General features: G+C 41.1%; 1 protein-coding gene across 6 annotated transcripts; it reads left to right on the forward strand.

Annotated features, from left to right (window-relative positions):
* The first annotated feature begins 636 nt into the window (after positions 1 to 636).
* Positions 637 to 27,607, forward strand: Ints10 (integrator complex subunit 10). 6 transcript variants are annotated; one of them, XM_013513628.1, is made up of 18 exons: positions 637 to 876; positions 1,278 to 1,345; positions 2,670 to 2,773; positions 3,465 to 3,604; positions 5,517 to 5,598; positions 6,081 to 6,221; positions 8,241 to 8,412; positions 10,003 to 10,172; positions 11,127 to 11,260; positions 12,462 to 12,615; positions 13,599 to 13,681; positions 14,711 to 14,863; positions 15,685 to 15,793; positions 19,187 to 19,266; positions 20,490 to 20,652; positions 21,877 to 21,970; positions 23,960 to 24,034; positions 27,245 to 27,607. In XM_013513628.1, exons 1-18 carry the CDS (start codon positions 748 to 750, stop codon positions 27,399 to 27,401), a joined length of 2,208 nt encoding a protein of 735 aa, XP_013369082.1. In that variant the 5' UTR covers positions 637 to 747; the 3' UTR covers positions 27,402 to 27,607. The 6 variants fall into 6 exon arrangements, with proteins under 6 accessions (XP_013369082.1, XP_005373677.1, XP_005373680.1 ...); XM_005373620.2 differs by lacking the exon at positions 23,960 to 24,034 and adding an exon at positions 24,877 to 24,954; XM_005373623.2 differs by having other exon boundaries at positions 12,459 to 12,615; positions 23,938 to 24,034; positions 27,245 to 27,312.

Here is a 27,607-nt window from a genome sequence, read left to right on the forward strand (position 1 = left end):
TGAGTCAGTGATTTGGCCATTTTCGTAGCTCCCAAAGTACTCAGCAAAATATTCTCCAAATGCTAATTGTTAAAATAATACTATTAATAGTAATTTTTCAATAATGCTCTTTGGAGAAAATAGTGAATAAAGGCCAGACGAACACACAACTTGGGCCTGTTTACTAAACAAAACACAAACCAGCCCGAATTTCGCAGGAGCAGCCCCTAACCCCGCCCCGGCTCCCCCGCGCCCCGAGACGCGAGACAACCCACCCGCGCGGGCACAGGGCCCGCTCCTTTCCTCCCGCCTCCCTCACCGCTCCGTTTCCTCTCACACTTGTTCCCGCGCTCATCCCCGGAACCCGGCATGGGGGCCCAGGGGACAGCCAGAGACTGCACTCCCCAGCCCGCCGCCCGCGCCCACGACTCCCAAAGGCTGAGCGAAGAACGCAGCTAACGCACAGAGCAAGGCACCGCACAGCTTCCGCGCATGCTCCCTGACATGACGGAAATCCACTTCTCCAGAGTTTCCAGGCGACTCACAAGAGCCGCACGCTGACGCCCGCTCCCGGGGCCGCTGAGTGCCGAAAGGGGGCGTGGCCGGCTGCTTACAAAACCCGGCACGCCCTCCCGTCCGCTCCGTGCGCCGCGCCGTCGCTGCGCATGCGCAGTGGCGCCCGCTGGGGAACGGAGGCTGCTGCGGCGCTGCAGTCTCGGCGCCGGAAGGTCCGGCCTCCGTAGCAGACGCGTCCCCGCCACCGGGGCCATGTCGGCCCAGGGTGACAGCGAGTTCCTGGTGCAGCGAGCCCGGGAGTTGGTGCCCCAGGACCTGTGGGCAGCCAAGGCGTGGCTGATCACGGCCCGCACCCTCTACCCGGCGGACTTTAACATCCAGGTGGGGTGAGGGCCGCGTGCGGCCGGGGCGGAGGCGGAGGCGGAGGCGGAGGCGGAGGCGGGAGCTCCTGGGATGCGCGGCCGCCCCCGCCTGGTCCCTCCCGGCGCCGACCCCCTTGCGCCTCCCAGAGCCCGATCCTCGGAGGGCGGGGCTGCGGCCGGGGGCTGTAGTTGGGGCCCGGGGTGTGTAGTTGGGGTCCAGCCTGGAACGCCCCCCCGTCTCGCCTCTCATCACCGTGGCAGCCGTCTGTTCAGCGCCCGGTGCTGTGAGACGTTGTGCCACTTGACTTGGGAGCCGAGCCGTGGGAAGAGGCCCGCGTCCCACTCCTCAGCCTGGGGCCACGGGGCTGCAGGTGGGGCGCTGGTGGGGCTCAGGGCGGTGACCCCTTGCTGTCCTTGCAGTATGAGATGTACACCATCGAGCGGAATGCGGAGCGGACCGCCACGGCGGGGAGGCTGCTGTACGACATGTGAGTGCGCCCCGGGGACCTCAGCTTCTCCACTTTGGGGGGCTCTTCAGTGTCTGTCTGGGAAGTGGAAGTTGGGAGGTGGGGGCGATCTTCATGTACCCAGAGCTTGCCCAGTGATGACCCCAGGCCTTCCCTTAATCTCTGGCATGCCTTGTGCAGAGAAGTCCCTAAGTTATATCCTTCTTAAAACTTTTTATCTAGAGATTTATTTTATTTGGCAATAATGCATGCACCTTGCAAACGTTCAAACGGTGTTTAAGTGACAGGATAAAGAGTGAAAGCCCTTCCTGAATTCAACTAGTGTTAACACATCACACACACAAACACGCCTTTGGGGAAGGAGTTACAAAAGTGAGATCGTATTATCAGTTCTGAAGCTTGCTTTCCTCCCCCATTGTCATACAACCCTTTCCAGGTGTTTCAGGCCTTTAGCATTTCATAACCACATATTTTTGAGTGCATTTTTAGATAAAGTCTAGTTATTTGAAATGAAGTTCTGTATAGTAGTTTGTGCCCATATTTTGTTTTTCTGTGAAAGGAGATTCTAAGGCGTATATTGTCATGCTGTAGTTAGAAGTTATACATATTAAAAGTTTTGATCTATCATCAAGTTACTATGTGAAAAGGATTATCCCAGTATATCTTTCCACAAATGGTGTATAAGAGTACCAGTTTTCCCACACCTTTGCCAACACTGGATAGTATCAATCCCTCTTCCTCTCTCTCTCTATGTGACTCTCTCTCTCTCTCTCTCTGAGACAGGGTCTTTTTGTTCCCCAGAGTGATCTTTAACTCTTGACCTGACCCTCCTGCCTTGGCCTTCTGAGTAGTGGGCTCTGCAAGCATTCAGCACCATCCCTGGTTTATCAGTGGCTTTAATTCCTGCCAGTATATAACAAAATGTGGTGTCTTGCTAGTTTGATTCTTAAATTTTTACTATTTATACAACAGATAAGATTGAGTACGATTTCAGCTGTTCCTGTTGGCTGTTTGTATTCTATGATTTTAATTTGTCTACTGTGATTTGAATTTGTCTACTTTTTCTTTTGGGTAGTTTTGTTTCATTCTTGCTGATTTTTAGGAGTTCTTTGTGTATTAGGGTTGCTTGTGTTTTCACTTTTAAAAACTTTTTAAAATTTTGTAAGAACTTTCATTTTTCTAAATCAGTTAGTGTTTACTTTTGTATTTTTATTTTGGTTTATTTGGGCATCTCTGAGTGTTCACTTAGAATAAAGATATTTTTTCTTCAAATGCTAATACTCCTTTCTTTTTCGTTACTGTATAGAGTCTGAATTTTAATTTAATACATTCATTTTAAAAATAGGTTTGTGAATTTCCCAGACCAGCCGGTGGTATGGAGAGAAATCAGCATTATTACATCAGCATTAAGAAACGATTCACAGGATAAACAAACTCAATTTTTAAGAAGTAAGAATGTAGTGATATCTTAAATGTGTATAAATTACCATTTCTGGAATACCAAATTATAGACAGAAATTATGCTAAAAATTCACTTGTGATATTTGTACCCGTATGTATGTTTTATTCTTGACAACTGAAGTCTATAAGACTATCCCTTGGTCCGTTGAGCATTTGCTTCGGACTCTGTAAGATTCCTTAAAGGATGTGGACCTGTGAGTGAGGCCAGGGGATTGAATATATTTGTAACACATTTTACAGTACCTAGAAAGCAGCTATAGGTAAGCCAGATCTCTGCAAAATAGAAGAGAAGCTTTTCTAACTTGTGACCTTTTTCTTTAAACTTTTTGTGTTGGTTGCTATAGCAACCAAAGATTGCAAATTCTGCATAAAACAAAAAAGTAGCTAGTTAGCTCATTTCAACTTAAACAACTGCATGCTCTTTATCTTAACTTAGAACAAGCAGAGTTGTGAGTCTTCACACATCTTTCCTGTCTTCTTGGTCCAGTAAGAGCTCCAAATGTTTTATGATTACTACTCATTAAACACCTTCTGCCAATACCATGAAATTCAAAGGTTGTAGGCCTGAAACCTGACCATAGTGAGTTTTTACTGTTCTGTACATGAAAATGCCTACCTTACCACCTTTGCTTTAGTATTTTCTCAAAGAATTTCTAAAGGTGAAATGTGTTGTGTACAGGTTTATTTGAAACTCTTCCTGGTCGGATCCAGTGTGAAATGTTACTAAAAGTCACAGAACAGTGCTTCAACACGTTGGAACGATCAGAAATGTTACTCCTACTTTTGAGGCGCTTCCCTGAAACAGTAGTGCAACATGGGGTAAGAGTGCTCTTTCCTGTTTTGTAAGAGAAAATGAAATTGTTTATCAATAGATTCATCAGTATGGTAGGAGCTCTAGTGTATATGACAGTAAAGCAGAGAGCCTGGGAGCCCTGGGTGAGATTGAACTTACATCAGGAGATTCTTGGTCAGTAAAGCTAAGAAAACAACACTGTTATCAAGCATTGATCATACTATATATGTTGTTATGTATATATAATATATATATGTATTTATATATATAATATTATGTATATATTTCCAGGAGAAATGCTGTACGAGTGCAAGGAAATAATCAACAAACTCTGACATAGTATTTATTTGCAATATGTAGAGTTTTTTTTTTTTTAAATCCATTTCCTTTGTATTTGACAATGTGTTTGAGTTTAAATGGGAACCGTGGTTTACGGTCTTAACAGATTAGGTGATTCATATGCTTCTGCTGTGTGGGCCCTATTTTTCTGCTATTCTCGCCACTTCCCTACATCTGTGGTGATTACTGAGTGCTATTGGCAGGCACTGGTAAGTGCTAGGTATCTGCTAAAGAAACCGCATCTTCAATGTTTTAGTAACTTCTCACAGCCAATCAGTAGTCAGGATTTAAACTATTCTTTGCATTCAAAGTCTGTTGGTTACCTTTCCCAGGCCATCTTTCTGGCTTCTGGCCCTGGTTAACCTTTTTCATACTTCTTTGTATTGGTTTCAGGGACTGCCACTACAAAGTGCCAGACATAGAGTAGAATAAAACATGAGCAATTCTCTCACAGTTCTCACAAATTCAAAAGTGAGGTGTTGGGAGGACCATGTACCCCCCGAAGACTGTAGGGAAGAATTCTTACCTCTTCTAGTGGGTAAGAGCAGTCTTTCTCATTCCTTTGCTTGAAGTACAATCACTGCATTTACTGCCTCTATCATCTCATGATCTTTCTTCCTGTTTGTCTCTTTACATGGCCTTCCCTTAAGGACACTACTTGTTAGGTTTCTGGTCTACCTTAATCTCGTGTGACCTCATCTTAACCACTTTACGTTTACAAAAGCACTATTTTCTGTGAAAGTATATAGTCACATAGCCCATAATGATGTTTGGGCTTATAGAAGACTATATATTTGACAGTGGCTCCATAAGATTATACCAGGTAGGAAGGCAGAGCCATTTTAGTATAAGTATACTCTGATGATCATGCCATGATGAAATCACCTACAGACACATTTTTCACAGCTGTCCCTGTTATTAAGTGGTATATGACTGCGGTTCTTGATGAATTTGTGGGACACCATTCAAGCTAGTACACTCCCTGATCATTACTCTGACTTTTTACCTTCTGTGCAATGTGATCTTCTGCATTGTTCCTCCCCTACCACAGAATATGCCTGTATGATTACAAGGAAGATCATATAAACATCTTGATAGAATTCTGCTAAACAACTTTCTATTACATTAGGGCATCAATGATGGAAAGGTGGCCTTAACACTCAGACATTTTCGTCTAGGTCTGCCCAAACTGTATAACTGGTGACTCCTGCAAACTCTTGAGAATAAGTTGTCTTTCACATTCATCTTGATGTAAAGAAAAAAGTCAGTTTCCACATTGCTTGGAAAATCTCCCCACTTACGTTATTTTAATTCTAGTTTAGTACTTCCCTGAAATTTTATAAACTTTGTTAGCATCTTAATTTTGCTAGTTCAAAGGAGAATCCAGAATAAAGCAGTCAAGTGGTCACGTGAACTTGGCCTTCTGGTCTGTGTTGTGGCTGCATGGTTACATTTTCTAATCTTTGAAGTGTGATAACCTTTTTTTTTTTCAGAGAAGTTTGATTATGCAAACTGTGTGATAAATGAAAAAACCCTGTTTATGTAATTCAGACATCTGAAACTGTACATATGTAACTGGTTAATTTTATTTTGAAACAGTTTGGCCTTGGGGAGGTACTGTTAGAAGCTGAAACTCTTGAAGAACAAGAGTCTCCTGTTAACTGCTTTAGAAAATTATTTGGTAAGGAAAGTCGTATTTTGCGTTACTTCCTAATGGTAAATAGAATATGATGGGGTAAGCTTGTTTGTGGGAAGGAAAGGAGCTCTTTGTATTATGAAATTTAAATCCTTGTTTTTAAATCCTGGTTTATCTTTTCAATTCAGAAGAAATTTTTAAAAACTTCTAAACTTTTATTTTGTAATGTTTAATATGTCTGAAAGCATGGGTGGAAATACAGGTAAATACACAGCATCCACCTAATGCAGCTACTGCTCAGTGTGAGCGCTAGACCCTCACCCATGGCGAAGAATCTGCTTGTGAGTTTCCTTGCTACCTCCTTCCACTGGTATCCCTTTCCGTGGCAATTTTTAAATAAATTTAACATAAGGGACCCCCCCCATATTATTTTAGATGCTGCATCAAGTGAACTCTAAAATGAATTTTGTTTTTGCCAGAACCTAGTTAGACAACCTGATCAGTTTTTTTATTTTTCCCTTCAACAGTTTGTGATGTACTTCCTCTAATAATTAACAACCATGATGTTCGCTTGCCTGCCAATTTATTATATAAATACTTGAACAAAGCAGCTGAATTTTATATCAACTATGTCACTAGGTCGACTCAGATAGAAAATCAGCATCAAGGTAAGTGGGAATATCCTGAGATTTTATTTAGACAGGCTTTAGTGAAATTGCAGATTCTGAAACCCCTCATTCTGATTACTCTTCTCTGGATGCATACAGTTGGATACTGTAGTTTTTCTTGAAGATTTTATTTTAAAAAAATAGCTATGCGTACAATTTGAGTCTTCCTTCTAGAACAGCTTCTATTCTTTGACTGAAACAGTGTGGTTACTGAACTGTAGCAATAGTACACTCAACTTCATAGGTACCACAGCTGGAAATTCATTTTTTGCTTAGTCCAGTGGCCAGTTGTTCATAGTTACATGTTGCTTAATGAGCGGATACATTCTCAGAAGTGCACTGTTAGATAATCCTATTGTGTGAACATCATAGGATATACTTATACTCTGTCTTAGTTATTTTTCTCTTATTGCTGAGACAAAACACCTGACCTCTAAAGTTAGAGGAGGAAAGGTTTATTTAGCTCAGAGTTTGTAGAGGTTTCAGTCCGTGATTGTCTGGTTCCAGGGCATGTGACAGAGGGGCAACAGTTCATGGCAGCAGAGGACAGCAAAAGCAACAGTGAAAAGAGTGAGACAAGCTTCTCTTTGTCCCTTATATTGTATCCAGTCTACTGGGACTAGGGCAGCGCCAATCCAATCAGTGGACCATCCAGCATTCACCCACCCTTAATCCCAGCATTGCACTGTAAATCAGTCACACACTTCGGATTTAGCTATCCCTGCCAACCTCCACCCATGTCTACATGAGGCTTTGGGGGACATCCAGACACAAACCATAACCACTTCTAGGTGGTATAGCCTGCTAGACACTTAGGCTGCATGGCATGGCCTACAGCATGTTACTATACTGGATACTGTAGGCAGTGATACACAATGATAGTATCTGTGTATCTAGCATACCCAAACAGAAAAAGGTATAGTAAAAATACCTGATAAAAAAATAACGTACCTGCTTAGGGTACTTAACATGAATAAAGCTGGAGTGCTCCAAGTGAGTCAGTGAGTGGCGTGTGAATGTGGAAGCCTAGGACATTCCCGTATGTTGCTGTGGGCTTTATAAACACTGTATGTGTAGGCTACACTACATTTATAAGAACAGTTTTCCTTTGTTCAGTGGTGGGTTAACCTTAGCTTGTTATATGTAAATTTTTATAAACTTTTTAATGTTTTTGTGTTTTGTTTCCTTTCACACTTAGCTTAAAATATAAATACATTGTACAAAAAATATTTTCTTTATATTTTTATTCTATAAACTTATCTAACTTTTTGTTAAAAACTGAGATACACATGCATAACCTTGGTTACATGGGGCCAGGATCCTTAGTATCACTGTCTGCACCTGCACATCTGTCCCTTGGAAAGCCTGCAGGGGCTCTAACATGCACAGAGCTGTCAGGTCTTGTGACAAAGCCGCCGTCTGGAATCCTCTTGAGGGACCTGCCTGAGACTCTCTGAGCAGGTGTCACTGTTGAGAAATTTCAGAAATAGTTTGTGGTGTTTTTTTCTCTCTGTCTTTCTACGCCACCCGCACTATTTTCTATCCTAGATTGGCTTGTTAGCAGAAATTGCACTATGAACTTTGCATTAGTGAAAACCTTTGGGTGTTGGGGTCCTGTTTTCAAACTCTTCTGGGTGCTTGCTGGATGTTACAAAAAGCTGATGCTAAACCCATCATTGTGCACTTGATCTTAGCCGAAAGACTGAGAAGCAATAAAAAACCCATCACTGTGAATTTTCTTGGCGCTCCTTTTTCTACTGCATGTTCCTTTGTTCTTACATCTTTAGCTGTGTTCACTAGGCAATGGGAACTTTCAGCTTCATTATAATCTTGGGGACCACCATTGAATAAATAGTCCTTTATTGATAGAAACATTGTTACGTAGTGGGCAACTGTCATATGTTAGGGTCTGTACTTTTTTCTTTTGAATGGAGAGTGAGACTTTTTCTTTCTCTGTGAAGTACTGCATAAATAGTAAGCATCAATGTTAATCATAAGTGCCTTTTTTTCACATCTCAGGTGCCCAAGATGCATCTGATTTAATGTCGCCCAGCAAACGTAGCTCCCAGAAGTATGTAATAGAAGGACTAACTGAAAAATCATCCCAGATTGTGGACCCTTGGGAGAGGTTGTTTAAGATTTTGAATGTTGTTGGAATGAGATGTGAATGGCAGATGGATAAAGGACGACGGTAATAAATCCCTTATTTCTAAAATTGCCTATCAAATCTTTTGATTATATGATTTCAGTATCCTTGTAAAAGCTAAAAACATTTTTTTGAAAACAGTATAATCCTAGGTTCATTTCTCTTTGGACAGATTTTGTGACATAATAATTATGCAAAAGAGGGTGGCCTACAGTTTATTAGAAGATCCCTAACTGAAGCATGAACTCATAAGATGCTACTGAATTTGAAGCTGTCCTTGGTAGTTCATGAGCAGCATTGCCCTTGGTAGTTCGGAAAAAAGAGAAATTACTTGGCTTGTTTCTGTCATGAATCTTGGGTTGATCACTGCCCTAATTCAGAAGGAGAGATTTACCATTCACACGCAGACAATAAAGAATAATTTTAATGTGAATAGGTACTTCTCCAAAGAAATTCAAATGGCCAACAAATTTATGAAAAAATGTTTTAACTTCATTAGTCTTCAGGGAAATGCAAGTCAAGAGCACAGTGAAATCGACTCACATCAGTTAGAATAGTAACATCAAAAAGACAAAAAGTGACAAATGCTGGTGAGGATGTAGAGAAAAAGCAAGTTTTTTACACTTTTGTTGGGAATTTAAATTAGTACCACCCCTATGGAAAGTAGTAAAGAGGTTCCTCAAGAATACATTCACTGTGTGATCCACGTCTCCCACCTGGGAGACTGGGAGACTGTCTAGAGGAGATGATACCACCACATCAGAGCACCTGCATGTTTATGTTTATTGCTGCACTATTCCCAATAGCTAAGATATAGTATCAATCTAGATGCCTATCAGTCGATAAAGAAAACTTAGCTATAAGGAAGAATGATATCAATTGTGATAAAATGGATAGAACTAGACTATATCATATGAGCTAAGTTGGACTCAGAAAGATTACACAGGTTATTTCTCATACGGCAATGTAAAAATAAGTTGATTAGAATGTAGAAAAATGATTACTGGAGGCTGGAAAAGGTTCGGCTGGGGGATAGTGGGAGTTTAGATACCCAAACACAGAGAAATAAGTTGTGATGTACAGAACAATGGGATACTATAGTTCCCAATAACTTTGTGTGTGTGGTATTTGGAATCTGAGCTAGGGCTGAGCTTGTGCACGCCAGCCAAGTGTTTTACTACAGAGCCATGCCCCACCCCACAATAAATTATTGTCTATTGTATGACTAAATAGGAGAGAGGAGTGTGAAGGCTCCAAACATGAATTGCTGATGAGGTGGAAACTTAAGGATCCTGATGTGATCAGTACATATTACATAGACTTACTGAAATATCACACTATACTTTGTAAATGTGTACGGTGATTACATGTTAATAAAAAATTATTAAAAATATTTAAGGAGATGGAAATTTTTAACTACCCTGATTTGATTATGGAACACAGTACATGTGTATTGAATTACCATATTGTAACAAATAAATTTTTGCAGTTAAAATGATTTTTTTAAAATTTAATTTTAAAAAGCCATACATACTTAGAGCTGTATTTGGTAAATGTAGAGATTGTATCAGAGCTTTAACCTTTTGCCTACAGGCCCAGACATCTGAGTAAGTTTTATCACACTTTCTCTTGTAGAAGCTATAGTGATATATTACATAGGATGAAGGATCTCTGCAGATACATGAACAACTTCGATAATGAAGCTCATGCAAAATATAAAAACCAAGTGGTTTATTCCACCATGTTGGTCTTCTTTAAGAATGCATTCCAGTATGTCAACAGCATACAGCCATCTCTCTTCCAAGGTTGGTTGACAAATTTTAGAAATATGGGTTCAGTGGGGATGGCGGGGAGGACAAAAATATTCTCACCATTGCTGTTGGATCCCAGAACTGGGGTGGGAGCAGTGCTCTGCTCTTTGTCGATGATTTCATGTGGCTTAATTTGGTAGTTTTTATATAAGAACATTTTCATTAAAAATTTCTGTATCAAGGACTAGTATGGTACTGTGAACCTAAATACATATATTGAATGTCACTATTTTGAAAAAAATATTTAAAAACATTTTGAAGTATATTTTTGCAAAAACATAATAGGCAGAGGTTTAAGTGAAATATAATATGTTATATACATATATAGTATGTATATAGTATGACCATCCTAAAAAGTCTTAAAAGACAGAAATAAGAATGTAAAATCACCCACAATCCTTTCATATTTATGTATTGACTTATTTTTCATATATTTAGCTTTCATTTGGTGTTTATAACCATAATGTACATGTACTTTTGTAGTTTTTTTTATGATAATATATGATTTGTGGTCATTATAAAAGCATTACAGATACATGAGAACAAATACATTTGCTTTCATCACTGAGAAATAACATTTATTAACAGTTTGGTGCATATCTCTGCTATATTTTTTTCCCTATACACATATACCTGTTTGTTTACCTAATTGGGATACCCTGAACATACTTTTTTTTTTTTTTGTCTTTTTGAGACAGGATCTTGCTATGCAGTTCAGGCTGACCTTGAGCTCACTTTGTAGCCCAGGTTGGTCTGGAACTCACAACGATTCTCCTGCCTCAGCCTCCCAAGTGCTGAGATTACAGGCATGCGCCACCACGCCTGGCACCCTGAACATACTTTTGATGAGCTTTATTGTCATGTGACAGTTGAGCAAACTTCTTGCTGATACTAAGTGTTCTGTTTCTTTCTGCATTTCTAATGTTGGTGTTCTCTGCCCATCCATAGGACCTAATGCTGCAAACCAAGTTCCACTGGTCCTTCTTGAAGATGTATCGAATGTGTACGGTGATGTAGAAATTGATCGTAATAAGCACATACATAAAAAGAGGAAACTGGCTGAGGGAAGAGAGAAAACCATGGTAATCCTTTCAGACATAATCGTTTACAGATTATTTTTATAGTTTGTAGAGAAGAATTTTGTAAAATAGGTTTTGAAGCTAAATTGATAAAAACTGTAGGATTTTCAGTTATGCTGTATAATTATCATAGAAGGGAGTGGCTCTCGCTGGAGGCAGTTTTTCCCCTTCAGGGACATTTTACAATGACTAGAGACATTTTCTATAGTCATATCCTTGTTCTCGATGGGAATAGTTGTTAATTAACACCTAATACACAGAGGTGGGGGGTGGTGCCAGACATCCAACACAGGACAGCCCAAAAGGTCAGTAGCGACAAGCTTGAGAAAGCCCTGTGTAAGTATTTGGCTGTGTTTTGACTGAGTGACATTGATTACATCTATTTTAAAAAGCCAGAACTATTGGGTATCCAGAGCGGGGTGCTGTGGTAGGTACTGGCCTCGGAATGGACAGGGTTGAGGTGTACCGGGCAGCCTGAACAGCATGAAATGCAGTAGACTTTCAGGAAGGAGAGCAGCATTTGGAGTCTGGAAGTTTGTGTAGGATTGTCATTTGGAATTGGGAGGTGGATTTTGTTGAGAGCGGACATTTTATGCAGAGATACAAGACACTAGCGAATGTGAAGAACCAGCAGTCTTCTGACTTGGCCAGGCAGCGAGCCTGTTCAGGACAGTTATTGTCTTTCTTTCAGTGAAATCCTTAGTGGAGACTCATTGTGACCCAAAGGAACAAAAACAAAGACAAAAACAAAACAACACAAAGACTATAAAAACGATACAAAATTTCAAAACAAGATGATAGGGAAGCTACAATGGTTGTTGTATTACTTATTGTTATCTTCAGAGTAGTTGCTCAGATTACCAGATATAAGTATGCAAGATTGATCAAACAAACATTAATTGTTCCTTTCAATAAGCCAGTAGAAATTAGTAGTACAATTATCTTCACTATCTTGTGTTTTTCTTGGCTTTTATAAAATTGATGATTTGAAGTTGTTGGAAAATGAAATTATCATCAGAAGAAAATAAACTTCAGGAATAACTGAACGGAAGATTCATCTTCAAAATTAAATTGTTAAATTAATTGTAGTCATGTTATATTCTTGCATATAAAACCATAATAGCCAGAGTTAGCTGCAATAATTAAATGGTGCAGTATATGACTATAACTTGAGTTCATTAGGTTCTTCACGTTCTTTAAGCAGAGTTCAGATGATGAAGACTGTTCAGCAAAAGGAAGAAACCGTCACATTGTAGTCAATAAAGCAGAGCTCACTAACTCCGTTGAAGTATTAGAAAGCTTTAAGTTGGCCAGGGAGAGCTGGGAGTTGCTCTATTCCTTAGAATTTCTTGACAAAGGTAAGACTGCTTGTCGTATTGTTATTGTTTAGTTTTTTATGTAAAATTATTCTGTTAAAAAGAATTTACGCTACTTGAAGTGTTAAATCTCTTGTGGCTAATTACAGATTGGCTTTTTTATAGTATTCTTTTTGAGGAAGAAATCTAATCAGTTAATGTTCAAGTGACTTTACTCCTTCTGTGAGGATAAAGTTTGAGTTTTTGGTCTTTTTAATATTTGTATTGCTAGCCTTTTATTTCTTTTTTAGTTGTTCTTTTCTGTTGCCCTGTGTCTTCCTCATGCATAACGTGTCCAAGAGTACCATTGCCTGGAAAACATGAAATCCAAAAGTTGAAGAAAGCCTCTATTTTGAGTATAGATGTAAAACTAGAGGGTGTTTTATCTGTATTGTATTGAAGCTTAGAAATCACTAGCCCTTTGCTGAACAATACACATTTATTTTGAAATCTAGGCCCGTTACTTTGCTTTCAGCTAGTGGACATTCCTCCCTTGATCTGTCAGATGCAGAGACAGAGCCCTTGGTCGATGTGTCATGTGGTATTTTCCAAGTCAATTTCACATCGTTCAGGTCTTCTCTGTTGCATTTGTGAATGTTTGCCTATTGTGAATATTTGTCTGTTTTGGGAAAAATTTTTCCTTTTGTTCTAAATTGACCTTTTATTTTAACTGGGTAAAAGTAAAATAGGAATTTTACTGGAGAGAGCAAAGTAGTTTTAAAGATAAATGAATTAATACACAGCAGAGTTTTTGGCACAGGATATGTTTATAAATGTGTCTGTAACAATATTGCTGTATTATTATAAGCGTTAGGCTCTAATTTACTCCCTGAAACTGTGGGACATCGTTTTAGAAATCAGAGTTTAAAGTTACACTGTATCTTTTGGTGGTTGGTCTCTGCTCTTGCTGGGCTTGTTAGGTATTTTTTTTCTTTTCCTGCTCTGTATGACATGTTTTTGGTGAACTTGTTTCAATTCTTACCCAGAATTTACAAGAATTTGTTTGGCTTGGAAGACGGATACTTGGCTGTGGTTAAGAATCTTTCTCACCGATATGATCATCTATCAGGTAGAGTGATGCACCTTTCATGTACCTTTGTGTGGAGACGGTGATTGCTTCAAACCAGCATTAACCAGTAGCTTTGAACTCACAGATCCTCCTGCCTCAGCCTCCTGAGTGCTGGGATTACAGGCATGTGCCACTACACCGAGCTAACTTCACATTTCCTATTCATGATTATGTTCCCCCTCTGAGAGTGGCCTTGCTTGTTTAGGAGTGTTCGGTCTTCAGTGGCTGAGGGGAGTATGATCTGCTTTCATCTCAAAATATTTACAAAATGCTAAGACTGTCCTTTCTTTGTTACCTGTGGTATATCTAGTCACCGCTCCATATAAAAGTACAGGTTTTACTTTTCAGAAGGTCTGTACTCCTCACCCCTCGCTCCCTCGGTGCTGCTGGAGTCCGGCCTTGCTGTGCTGTTCACAGAGCCTTGGTCCTAGCATGGCAAACACAGACGCTTCATTAGTGAGGTACTGAAGGGGACAGGTTGCTCCTTCCATCCGCCTCGAGGGAGCAGTCGTATTAGTAGAGAAAAACTTCCACAGGAATGTAGATCCAAACTGTGTATTGTCCCAGGACTTGTGTTATTAGCTTGAAGACTGAAGACCACAAGAATAATCTTTGTACTGTGCAGACTTTTATTTCTTGTCACTATTCCCTGAACAACACAAGATACCGACTGTTCACCTAGCGCTGCCATTGCGTTACGTGTTTCGTAACACAATGAGATGTTACGTAACACCCAGAGATGGGTGAAGTGTCCGGAAGGGTGTGTCCAGGGTATCTGTATAGGGGCTTGCCCCTCTACAGGTTTCGGTGTCCACAGGGTCCTAGAACCCATCCCCCACTGATTTCCAGGGATGGGTGTGCTTAGAAGTGACTTCATCGAGCTCCAAGTATGTTGATTCCACTCTGTTGCTCAGTCTCCTTTTATCTCCCCGTATGATCGTACAAAGGTGCCTCGTGTATAATCAGTGGTTGTTTAATTAACTCTGGAGTGGTAATGTTTTTTCTCTCCTTGCTGTTCTGTCTTCGAAGGGGCAATATAAAAAGGCCATAGCCAGTCTGCACCACTTGGCTGCTCTCCAAGGATCACTTTCTCAACCACAGACCCCAGGACAGGGGACCTGGGAGCATCAGAGGGCGCTCATCCAGCTGGCAACGTGTCACTTTGCCCTGGGGGAGTACAGGGTAAGCACTGGCCCTGGGCGCAGAGCCTCACGTGACCGCATCACCTGGGCTCCCTTTCCTACAGTGGCTTCATTCGGTACATGTGTGCATGCATCTGATCTTCCTGCCTAGGTTCATTACTTAATCTGTTGGTGAAAATCAGAAAGATTTTTTTAAACTTGCTATGTATTCCAGGCTGGCCCTCAACTCACTTAAGTAGTCCAGCCTGGCTTTAAACTCATAGGGATCGTCCTGCCCCAGCCTCCTGAGTGCTGGGCTTATAGGCATGTGCTACCATGGTTTAGTGACTTTTCACATTTCCTGTTCATTGTTCTATTCTGCTCGAAGGCTTTTTTTTCCCCTTTCAGTCTTCGATCAAGATAACCTCCTGCCTGAAGCACTTCCTGCTGGTTCAGCCTGTGTGTATTTTGACTGTGTTGTAGCTAATGCTGTGTAGCATTTCACTTAGTTCCTCTCTGTGTCTTCTCATTGACTTTTGTGTTGAGGTAGTAAATGTTGATAGGCCAGATACCTTGTTTTGGATGCCACCATGCTGTTAAACATGTTGGCGGTTTCAGTTAATGCCTGATTAATTTTATTCTTCTGTTAGTTTTGTTTTTGACACAGACCATGGGTTGTTGCATCCTCTTGTACATACATTCTATCTTATTGTCACTTTCTCTGTTCACGGTTGAGCAAGCAGTGATGACCACATTGAGAGGGTGGCGTTGAGGGCCATGGGTGCCTGTTGCCTGGTTGTTTGCTGAAATGTTCACTGCGATGCTCATTTGGTTTCAGCTCTGGAAGCATCCGGTTAGTTCCTTTGTCCTTTCCTTCCCTAGATGACATGTGAGAAGGTCCTGGACCTGATGTGCTACATGGTCTTACCCATTCAGGATGGAGGCAAATCCCAGGAGGAACCCTCAAAAGTAAAGCCCAAGTTTAGAAAAGGTATGGCAACAAATTTTATTATTATTTTGTAAGTAGCTTTAGGACCCAAGGCTGAGAATTGCTTTGTAGTTCCTAATGAAGTAATAGTACTGTGCTCTGTAGGGCTTCACACATTGTGTTTTGTGAAAAGTTGATTCCACGTTTTTTCTTGGCTCTACTCTCAGAAGCAACTAGAAATCTTTCTTTCAAAGTTCACTTCCTGAGTTTACTACTTCTTTGAGGAATATGAATTAACAATTTTCTTTCTGTCTTGACCAATTCTAGGAAACCTGTAGGTAACAGATTAGGAAGTTTCTCTTCGTATATCTTTGTTAGACCAGGTTGTGTTTCATCTCGTTTCACATTGCTTGAAAAACTGTATACCTGTTCCTGCATTAAAAATTAGACAAAGATAAGCAAATTAAATATAAAAAAGTAGAAGATAGGTCACAATCATTCCAAGAACCAAAACCAGTAAAATAGAAAACAAAATAGAGAAAACTGAAAGCTATTTTCATGAAAAGTTACAAAATTAATAAACCCTAGCAAGATTGATGAAGAAAAAGGTGATTATAAATTAGCAATCTAAAAAATAAAGAGGCATATGTCACTACAGATCTTACTGAAATCAAAAGGACAGTAAGAATAATTTATCCCCATAAATTTAACAACTTAGTTGAAATGGCGAAGTTCCTTGAAAAACACAGCTTACCAAAACTACCCAAAATAAAATAGAAAGACTGAATGATCTTACATCTAAAATGAAGTTTTTAAAATTAAAAACCTTCCCACACAGAAAACTAGGTCTCAGTGGCTTTACTGGTGGATGACATCAGGTATTTAAGAGAACAAGCACCAACCCAGCACAAATTCTTCCAGAAAGCAAAGGCAAATTCCCAACTCATACTTTAAGGCCAGCATAACCCTGGTAGTAAAACCGAGAGTGTTATAGGAAAAGAACATTAAATGGCAGTGTCCGTCTCACATAAAGATGCCAAATGAATTGCAATATTAGCAAGTTGAATACTGAAGAAGGGTAGTTCATGGTAATGAAAATACCAGGAATGCAGATGTGGTTAACTTACACAGTCAGTGAAATTCATCGTATTATCAAAGAAGAAAAGTTACAATATTTTTTAAATAATCTTAATAAATACAGAGAATATCCTTTATTTGTGATTTTTTAAAAAATCTTTACTACTAGAAATGAATGCTTTTCCCCAATACAAGTATATCTGCACTCTTACCACTTCTGTTTCGCACAGTGTTTCACACAATGGAGATTTAGCCAGGACAATAAGACAGCATAAAGGTATGAAGGTTGAAAAAGACTACGCACAGGTGTGACTTCACAACCGCGGATTTGGCTACGCAGAAAAGGAAAATCTGTAGATAGCTTCTAAAACTAATAGGTAGGGCAGGGGGTGTAATTTGGTGGCAGAGTGATTGTCTAGTATGTGTAAAGTCCTGAGTTCCAGAGAAAACAAAAACAAAAACAAAACAGGAGACATTACAGTTCAGTGGGAGAAGAGTGCATTTATCCAGTAGATGGCAATAAAACTGTTGATTAGCGAGATGTAAAATAAAACAGCAAAAAGAGATCCCCCCCTTACCCTATATAAAAGTCCATTAAATTTTTATATTTAAATGTGAAAATTTAAACTTAGAAGAAGATATAGAAGAAAAATGTTATGCAGGTGTAGACTGCAGAGAGCACACACAGAGCTGGGTGTGCTGTTATACCCTGTAATGCCAGGTAGTAGGGAGGCTGGAGCTTCACCAGTTTAAACCAAACCTGAGCAACATACAAAGACCCTAGCTCATCAACAGCAAAAATAAAAATAAAAGGATTAGAAAATGTAGATTAAAATTAAAATACTAGCAAAATATATTATGGTCAAAGTGAAAAGGTGAGCCCTAGACTGCCAGAAAATTGTCTAGTGCATAAAATCAACAAAAACATCCAGAAATTTAAAAGTGATTTGTCGGATCAGTAAGAACCAACGTCCTGTGGAAAAACAAGCAAAGGATATGAACGAGGCAGAAATTTGGGTAACCAAAAGCTATTTTTAAAATATTCTCATCCTATTAGTAATAGGGACAATGAGATTTAAATAATAAATGAGCATTTTGCATACATCAGAATATAAAAATTAAAAGAGTAACAATACTGATTCTCATCATCTGAAAAAAAACATTATCCTTACTTTTCTTGATGTGTATAAATTCATATGACCACTTTGGAAACCAATTGAACATTCCCAAATTGAACATACCATTACCTAGCAAATACCTCATCTCCTAGTTGCATACTTTAGATCGGTATTTTTTCAACTGGGTACTCTCCCACTGGGTAACAAGTTTCAAATGGGACTTTTTTCAGTGAGATACGCTGTAAACAACTTCATTCCAAGTAAAAGGGTAAATGTTACTTCATAAACCTTTTACATAAACAAGTATTAAGTATGAGGTGGACACATTCCCTCTATTAAAAAATGTATTTTGGCAAGGAGGGGCCAAAAATGAAAAGATATATTTCTTGCTATTTTTTGCTTCTGGGTAGAGAAGGATTTAAGCTATAGAAAAGCACAGCCATAAAGGAAACGATCTTGGTTTTAATACCACTGCTTAAATTTTTTTTCCACAAGTGCACGGTGAAATTGTATGTATATTTAGTTCTGCATGGGTATTAATAGTGACAAATTGGAGATCTCATTGTCTGCATTGAGGACAAATAATTAGACATGTAAACAACAGAATACTGTATGATACTGAAATGAGTGAGAGCTACATGTATTCCGATTGATAAACCTGAAACACATGAGGTAAAGTGAGAAAAGCAGTTTGCAAAGGGATTGATACACGGTGGCACCGTGTAAGGTAGTAGACTGGGAGCACGCAGACGTTGCCCTGTGCTGTTGCTGAGTACAGACGTACATGGTGATGCAGTTGCGTGGGAACGTCACCACCACATTCAGAATTGTGACTTCCTCTGAGGAGGGGACAGTGGCATCAGGAAGACGCAAGAAAGAACAACCAACTGACAGACTGTATTAAAATCTCTAAATTTAAAATGCTACCATTTTACAAAGCTGAGTGGTGATTACACCAGTGCTTGTGATGTTCTCTCTATATTTTTCTGTATATTTTAAGTGTTTTATAGTAAAAAATATTTGTGTTTGGGAAAGAAGATTGAAAAATGAAATGTAGAGACCATCTAAAGCTAATTTCAAAAAAAACAAACCAATTTTACCATCACAAAGTATGATTATGCTTTAACTTTGTTAGAAATTATGTGACCATTGCTTATTCTTTTAATTTTAGAAGGAAACCATCTTAAACATGTACTTGTTGGGGATGTTTTCTCTGATGATAGTATTCATTAACGTTAAAGTAACTTTGTGGACTTGCTAGGTTCGGATCTGAAGCTCCTGCCCTGTACCAGTAAAGCTATTATGCCGTACTGCCTGCATTTGATGTTAGCCTGCTTTAAGGTAAGCCTGAAGTTGACTAGCATGAACACTTAATCTGAGTTACTGTGCTGATGACTTGGAATGGTTTGAATTGAAAACCTCATTGACCATTGTGAGTTTAGTATCTTGAAAGAGCAGGTTGATAATAGTGGCAAAAACGCATGGGCTATGAATGAATAAATATTTATGAACTAACAGTGATACTAGACAGAGATGAGTGGGAAACTAACCGCATGCTTAAAATAAGGTTTACTGATAACAGGGAAAAGCAGACAAGCAAATAACCCATAGTCACGTTCAGTAAATATTTTATAAATTATTATACAAGGGGGATGGGGATTTAGCTCAGCGGCAAAGCGCCTGCCTGGCAAGCGCAAGGTCGTGAGTTTGGTTCCCGGTACCAGAGAAAAACCAAAAAAAAAAAAAAAATTATTATACAAGTCAGAATGTATTAGCTGTAGAAGAGGGGAACATAAATGCTGGTTTCACAGGGGAGGGTGAGTTTGCTACCAAGATAGGATGGGTGAAAGTATCTTAGTAATCAGATCAACAGCAGCAGAGGTCCCACAGTGATGGGAAGGTTCTTGGACTGTTGAAAGGACGCCACAGCCCTTGCAGCAGGTGGAACAGAACCGTGTGGGAGAGATGCTTTTACTGTTGCAAGAGCAGATTGGGTCTGTGCTTTAGCACAGTCATCCCAAGCTTCGTCATCCCAACCATTTGGGGCAACAGAAACAGTTTCAAGTATGATGTTCTTTGTAGCTGGTCATTTAGGACATAGTGTTTTGGCCATTTTTCAAGCTCATGCTTCCCCCTTGCTCACGCTTATTTTTCTCCCAAGCCCCATGTTGTCCTCCAACCCTTCTTTCCCTAGTGGTCTTTTACCCGCCGTCCACTCATAGCTGTCCCCTCACAGCTGTGCCCTGAAAGGGTTACCCAACTTTCTGCAGCCCTGATTGGCAGATTCCAAAGCTAGAGGCTCACCGCTCCTGTGCAGCTCCTATCTGAGCATACTTAGGGAACATGTTCACAGCACGGAGAGCCTCAGCCTGCTGTCACTAGACCCCACGTAGAAGGCAGTTCTGATGTTTCCCAGCGGCTTTTCTCTCTGCTTTGTTACCTTCTTACTCCAGTAACTTCTGTCATTCAATCACACATTTGCATATGCAGCACTCTGGGAGTTAATATTTGGTTTATTTGGTTTCCCTGTGCTTTTCTTTCCCCTGGTAAATGTTTGTTTGCAGCTTAGAGCGTTCACGGACAACCGAGACGACATGGCACTGGGGCATGTGATTGTACTGCTTCAGCAGGAGTGGCCGCGGGGAGAGAATCTGTTCTTAAAAGCTGTCAATAAGATTTGCCAACAAGGAAATTTCCAGTATGAGAATTTTTTCAATTATGTTACAAGTATCCTTTTTCTTGTTTAAACATAGCAAATTCTGACTTACTAGAATTAATGAATCTATGATACCAAAAAAAAAAAAAAAATGAATGAACCATTCTAGCTAGAAATACTGTTTTTTACTACTTCTGAGGGAGCGAGAGGGATGGTGATTTAAAAATGAGGCTTTGCCAGTTCATACAGAGTCCTAAGACACTTCAGAGATGTATTGCGGAATATCAACAATTTTTCCTTTTTCCACTTCTACCTGACTTCTCAGAAAGTACTCAAGGTGCTGGAAGTAATAGCGCACGAGTTCCTGACAGCACGGAGCGACCGATTTAGCCATAGAGTAGAACAGGTCCAGGACCCTCATCTATCATAAGATGCCCTACGGCCTCTCCTGGGGCACTGCTGTCCCCTGGACGAGTTGTTGGCACACCAGGCCACAGCCGTGCCAGCTCCTCGGGAGCAGCCACACAGCCCTGCCCTCCCTGGCAGATGCTTGCTGTGCTAGGTAGTGCTTTGTTTCACAGTTTGCTGGGAAAGACCTTGCTTAGTGTCTTATGTTTATCCTTTAGTTCTGAGATACATGCTTTTTTTTCAAGCACACATAGCAATAACTCAGTCTGTTTTGGACAGATACCTTTAGAGAATCTAATGAAAGTCATACAAGTTTTTAGTTAAAACTGATAACGGGATAGTTTTTTTCAAGTTAACTCTTAAATAAGATAGTTATTTTTAGTTAAAAATGGGAAGTTATATAACTTTTCACCAGAAGAGTGTGTATGTGAATATCAGCATGTTGTGTGAAATTTGCAGGATTCACAGAAGCTTCCACCCCTGGAGTTTCTGGAAAGCCTTGCACAGTAGGTGTGAAGAAACACTTATTTTTATGGTTGATACTCTGTAACCAAAAGTAGTCCCGTCCACTCCCACCATCTCTTTGATTTCTCATTGAGAAAAAACATTTGCTTTCGTGATCATAGGGACTGTGCTAAATTAGCTCTAGAGGGAAAACACATCCTAATGTCCTTCAGCCTGCACGTCTTAAGCCCAGAGTTCTCTTTATAGCACTTTCGTTGTGCTGAGAATTAGAGGTTTTGGAATCAGGCAAACCGTGAATTCCTCATGCTGTAGCTGTCAGTGGGATGGTGATGGGCAGGTTATCAGTTCCCAAGAGCCCGTTTCCTCACCCAAGAGCGCGGGGCACCTTGTTCTCCATGTGGTTAACCTGAATCTGGCCATAGACATCGATATGCTGGAGGAATTTGCCTACTTGAGAACTCAGGAAGGTGGGAAGATCCATCTGGAATTACTGCCCAATCAAGGAATGCTGATCAAGTAAGCAGACTCTTTTGCTCTTCCAAGTTCTTTTTTTGTTGTTCTGTGAACTATTTGTGAATTTCTGTGTCTTCCAAAAACTTAGACATAAATCCAAACCTGGTCTCTATTTCTGAGAGTCAATTTGACTCTGAGTACTTTTGGAAAGACTTGTTTCCTTAACTAATTGGGAAAAAACATACTGTTTAAATTGGAGTATTTCTGTTATTTGTGAAAATTTTCACTAGACAGAAGTTTCTTTCCTGGTATCTGCCTTTCCAAAATTTACACACTGATCTTATAAATGTCTGGTTAGACTTAGAAAGTGTTTGCAAGTAAGAGCAGCCATGTTTAAAATTGCATTGGGTGAGGAAAGTCCATTAGGAGAAACAGCATTTATTTATAAATTATATTTGAAACCCTCGTAAGCAGTTTGCATTGCTCATAGCACAAAGTGCAAGAGCGGGGCCTAGTGCCTCCGAGAACACACTTGCCCCAAGAAATCCCAGTGGGCGTGCGTGGTCTCTGGCAGACCCCCACCACCCACAGAATGCTGCTGAAATGTCAGGTGACCCAGATGACAATGTCAAATCAGCAACCATCTATGATTTTTAAATAGCTCATGAATCTTGCTTCTCTCCTCAACCCTCATTGTGGTTTGGGTAATATCCCCTCTCTGCTGTAAGTGCCACGTGCAGTTTTATTTCCACACTTCCACCTTTGCTTCCTGCACATTTAGTGTGTCTGTAAGTCAGTGTCAGAGTTACCGAGAGAGACGGAACCTGAGTGGGAGGAAAGGATTGCTAAGACTGAAAACATTTTCTTTTTTTCCCTCAATTGCAGAATAAAGAAATGTCTAGTTGTTAAAAGCAAAAATTCATGTCTTTTTGTTTGTAGAGTCTTAGAAATATTGAGGGAGAGAAATAGATAATCATTCTGGATTTCTAAAACCTCAGTAATTTGGTGCATTTTTTTTTATGTCCTACCAAGAATAGGGTCTTGTGGAATCCATTCTAAAAAATGGAAAGATTATTTTTTCCCTTGATCTTGTAAGTGATATTAAATATCCTGAATATTTAATAAAGGACAAATGCTCCTTTTTGAAAACATGAGACCCTTACACATTAGGCTGCTTACGCAAAACAGACTAGACAGGTGCACCCTCCCTTCGCCGTTTACTTTCCTGAGATTGTGGATCAAGGCTGGGGAAAACACCTGGAGGGTTCAAAGTATTCATGTTGTATGTGAATAAAGATTACTTGTTGATATGAGAACCCAGGTAACCCCTTTTGTGTTACAGTTTCTAGGTTTTGAAACAATATGCAGGCATACGTTTTAGTTAATCAGCAGTCACCGTTCAAATTGTTGTAATGTAGAGACAGCCCTAGTGAAACCAGCCTCCTCCCACATAGGAATAAACCTACAGAGGAGCATCGTGTTACATAGAGGCTGCGCTGTGACAGTGTGAGGGGACAGGTTCTCAGAGGCTCCCCAGCTGCACCTCAGACTTCCCCGTACTAAGCCTTTGTTCTTGTCTCAGTTTTTCATGAACTGAACAGTGTCATGGGTATATATTGACAGTCCCTGTGACGCCCAGGTAATATCCCAGGAAGGGGTTATTGGGCTTGTTTGTATAAGGGGTGCCCAATCTGCATTGCTAGACTTTTGAAGGATAATTCCAGGCTCACCTACTTTGTTTAATCTGACCCTTAATTTCTTCAAACTTGCTGAGGCGACAAGCCTGTTAGGAAACCTGTAGTTTCATCAGTCTGGACACAGAATAGGGATTGTTACCTGCTGATCTGACCTTGTAGGAATTTCCTGAGTCTGCCCCGCCTGTGTGAGTCTTAAAGTGAATTCGAAACCTACGTTTCAGATAGTGGGTAGCTTAACTACTGTAGGAGAACGAAACTGCGCCAGAGAACTTTTACTAATAAAGATCTAATTAGACTCTTGAATAAAACTATCTATATTCCTTTTCCCTTTGGGTTCCAAACAAATTCTCTGAAGCCACTGCAGACCTTTTGGGTGGTCCCTCCAGCTGAGTGGCAGATGTTGTGAGCAGAGTTCAGCTCCTTCCCTGGGGTAAGGTTGTGAGTCTGTCCTAGTTGTGGCATCTTGGCTGCGAGCAGGTATGGTACAAACATGGGCACTCAGTGCCTGACCGAAAGGAGGCATCAGCTCTTCATGTGTCACATGGACATGTCGCTCTTGCTTTAAAATAGAGAAATGTTTCTATGCTGATATTTACAATATCTCAGTTGTGTTAGACTGGACTGAAATGAAAAACAATGATGTCCTATGAGGTGATCACAGCTAACGTACTCAATCTCTGTTACAGAATCCCGCAAAGCCATGAGTCCCAAACTCTTTCCCTCCCTGTTTCCATCGGGGGTTTTTTCAGTACTTGTTCGAGCCTCACACTCTCCCTTTCTTTATCAAAAACATTGCCAGCCCCGCTCGTCCTCTTGGAAGGGCGTCTCCGTTGGGGCTTGAGTCCTGTCAGAGGGATCACACAGAGTCACCAGGTGTGTTTCTGGGACTGGCATGGGCGTGAGAAGAGCACAGAGTTGAGGAGGCTGGCTTTGAAACCATGACCTCCCAAATGGTAACCCTGCCCCCTGCCGTCTAGGTGCATTTCACTGCCTTCTTCCTCACTGGGGGCTTTTAATACCAAATCTAAGTGGGTTGAGTTCTGGGGCCAGGAACCAGGAGGCGTCTGGCCCCGCCCACAGCCAGCCCCTGCAGTGAGGGCTCACTAGCTCCTCCCCCGTCTCCCCGGAACACACGGCAGCCAGGGCGTGTCACAGTTAAAAGTCTCTGTACAGTCCGCTTCAGTCTTGTGTATCTTCTCCGGAGTGTTGTTTTTGCAGTGCAGGGTGAGCCGGTGTGGGTGTTTGAATGCTGCTGTTTGCTGTTTTTTAAAGGCCTTCTAGCCCTCCCCTGGGGTTACTGCAGCAGGAATTCTTACCTGTGCTTCAGCCCAGCATACAGACTGCTGACAGGTACCACGTGGAAACACCTGCTCATAGTGTGCTGTTTGTCCACATGTTTTCCAGCCCATGGTTTCAGCTCTTTGTTCCTCAGTGCCCTTTTTCATGCTTTATTTATTTTTTTAATTTGTTCCGCATTCCTTGGCAAACCATCTGGTTGTAATATTGTAACATTTCGTATTTTTTTTCCATAAGTTGCCAGTGTGTTTGTGTTCAATTTAAAAATCATTATGGATCTGGAAAAAAATATGAAAGTTTTATAAAATTGTATTAGGTTAAGTGCACATTCAATTAAGTGCTAAACTATGATTCTCTTTTGATAAAAAATAAGGCTTTTGATCATAAATACTTAGGATGCTGAAATTGACTTGAGATTAATTTTTGTAGAAGGACTTTAATGTTAGGGACCAGTATTGTGTTGGTCTAACTGGGCATAAGCACAGTTTTCTCCAACCACTGGTACTCTTTCCAGACCTTGCCTTTCTGAATTGTTTGATGAGCTAAAACAATGCCATGCTGATGAGCTAATTTACCCTGTTTTTAAACTGAAAAGGTTAACTACAGTCCTGCGTTACTTACCCGCAAGGGTATTTTCTGGAAACGCATCATTGGGTGATTTCGTCACTGTGTGTGTGAACACTGTAGAGTGCACACACAAACCTAGTGGGTGTGGTATGACCTGCTGCACACCCAGGCTGTATGGGAACAACGTGGTCCCTCACTGAGTGAAGCATTGTTATGTGGCGCATGACTGTAACTCTTGTCTTTACCCAAACATACTAGAGGAATAGAGGCTCTAATGGAAATAACAGTGAGTTGTGCTGCCCTTGGTAGATGGAAACGATACCAGCAGACCATGATGAGCAGGGTGTAACAGTCATATTTTCAGTCGTATTAAGGGGACAGTTTGCCTGTTAGCTCACTGCCTGCAGATGCCAGCGTCTTCTGCTTGGTGCAGGTTGGGGTTGCCCCCAGGAGCTGTAAGAGCAGTATCTCAAGGCAGCACAGTGTGGTTTATAACCACTCCCACAGGGACTCGGCGCCTGCACCTCACTGCCGCTGTGTCCTAGCTATGGGTCTGAGATGGCCCCATGGAACTGTGCATTTTCTCCATGGCCCTGCTGTGTCACCACATGGTTCTTGAAAACGTCCATGGCCATTGTAGAGTGTTTTGTAATAGCTTCACCAGTCTAACAGAGCCTGATATTTTTTCTTCTGTTGTACTGCAATCTTATGACTCCTGTTTACTTTTATAATTAATGTTTTAAAATAAATATTTTAGTGATTTCAAGAGGTTATTTTGCCCAGTACAGAAAACTCACGTTGAGTTTTCCTTGCCTGAGGAAGTTAGGCAGCAGTAGGGGGCAGTGAATGACGGTGGATTTTGTTGGACTAAATCCCCCAGGTCACGGAACTACCATAGCAGCGGAAACTCCTTTCCTCCTCCTGAGCCCACTGATTTTTGCTGGTTTTCCTTTCCTGTCTTCATTTGGTTGTCTTCAGTTTTCTGGGGTTTTGCTTGTGATTTCCTTTTGTAACACACACGTTTTGGGGCACAGTGAGACCCTGCATTACTTGTGCTTCCACTGACCCTTCGACAGACACACGGGCCCCTCTGAGCACCTGGACAGAGTTTGTCTTCCTGGGACTTTCAGGCCGCTTATTCCTCTCAGGATCTTGTCCGTCTCCCAGCCCGTGCCCGCTTCTTGCCCCAGGTTGCCTGAGTCCCCTGCCTTTTTTAAGCAGATGAGAGTCTGGGTGGGCCCAACTCTCCAGTGCCACCCTGTCCTGGTACCATGGGGAAAGAGATGCCCCGGGACGCTAGCGGCTGTGCAGAAGCCCTTCGGGAAGCCCCAGCTGTGGGAGCCTTGGCAGGAACTGGTGTTCTCTGATCTCTTCCTCCCTGCTGCTGCTTCTCCGGTGTGCGGGCCTGGCTGGATGCCAGCTCTCTGTGGCCAGTGGGGACAGCAGCCTTCCCAGCCAAGTCACAGCACTGTGCGCGAGCCAGCAGTAGGGATGCGTAAGATCAGAGCTTCAGGAATTCATCAGCATTTCACTGAACGTAGGTGTTTCAAATAAATTGTATTGGGTGGTAATGATGCCTTGCTGGTTTTAAGTCTTGCTGAGCAGGAATGGGTAGGAGTGGTTGTTTGGTTGCAGCTTTTCTTTTTAAATTTGGGTTACAGTTTTGACTTATGTGTACTTAGATATGGTGCAGGCTTTATTCCTACGTAAGCAGTGCTAGTCAGCGATACTGCTGCTCATCTCTGGTCTCTGTCTGTTTCCCTGTCGCTGACCTCAGGCACCACACGGTCACTCGAGGCATCACCAAAGGTGTGAAGGAGGACTTCCGCCTGGCCATGGAGCGCCAGGTCTCCCGCTGTGGCGAGAATCTGATGGTGGTGCTGCACAGGTTCTGCATTAACGAGAAGATCTTGCTGCTTCAGACTCTGACCTGATGAGACCTTTGCGCCAGAGAGCTGGTCACTGTTGTGAGAAGACGCACAGCAGTGGTGTTGCAGTTCTCTAAGAAGAGCACCTCATTTCCAGCTCGTTGGTTGCTTACAATTAGTTCCCAAGAGCCTGGAGAAGTTATTTCTATTTTTAAGAGTAGTGTTTTGTAATTTTTGTAAAGCAAGAGAATCAAACTGTTTTATAAATAAAA

This window comes from Chinchilla lanigera, unplaced genomic scaffold (assembly GCF_000276665.1).
Source record: "Chinchilla lanigera isolate Chin_1 unplaced genomic scaffold, ChiLan1.0 scaffold00002, whole genome shotgun sequence".
Taxonomy (NCBI): domain Eukaryota; kingdom Metazoa; phylum Chordata; class Mammalia; order Rodentia; family Chinchillidae; genus Chinchilla; species Chinchilla lanigera.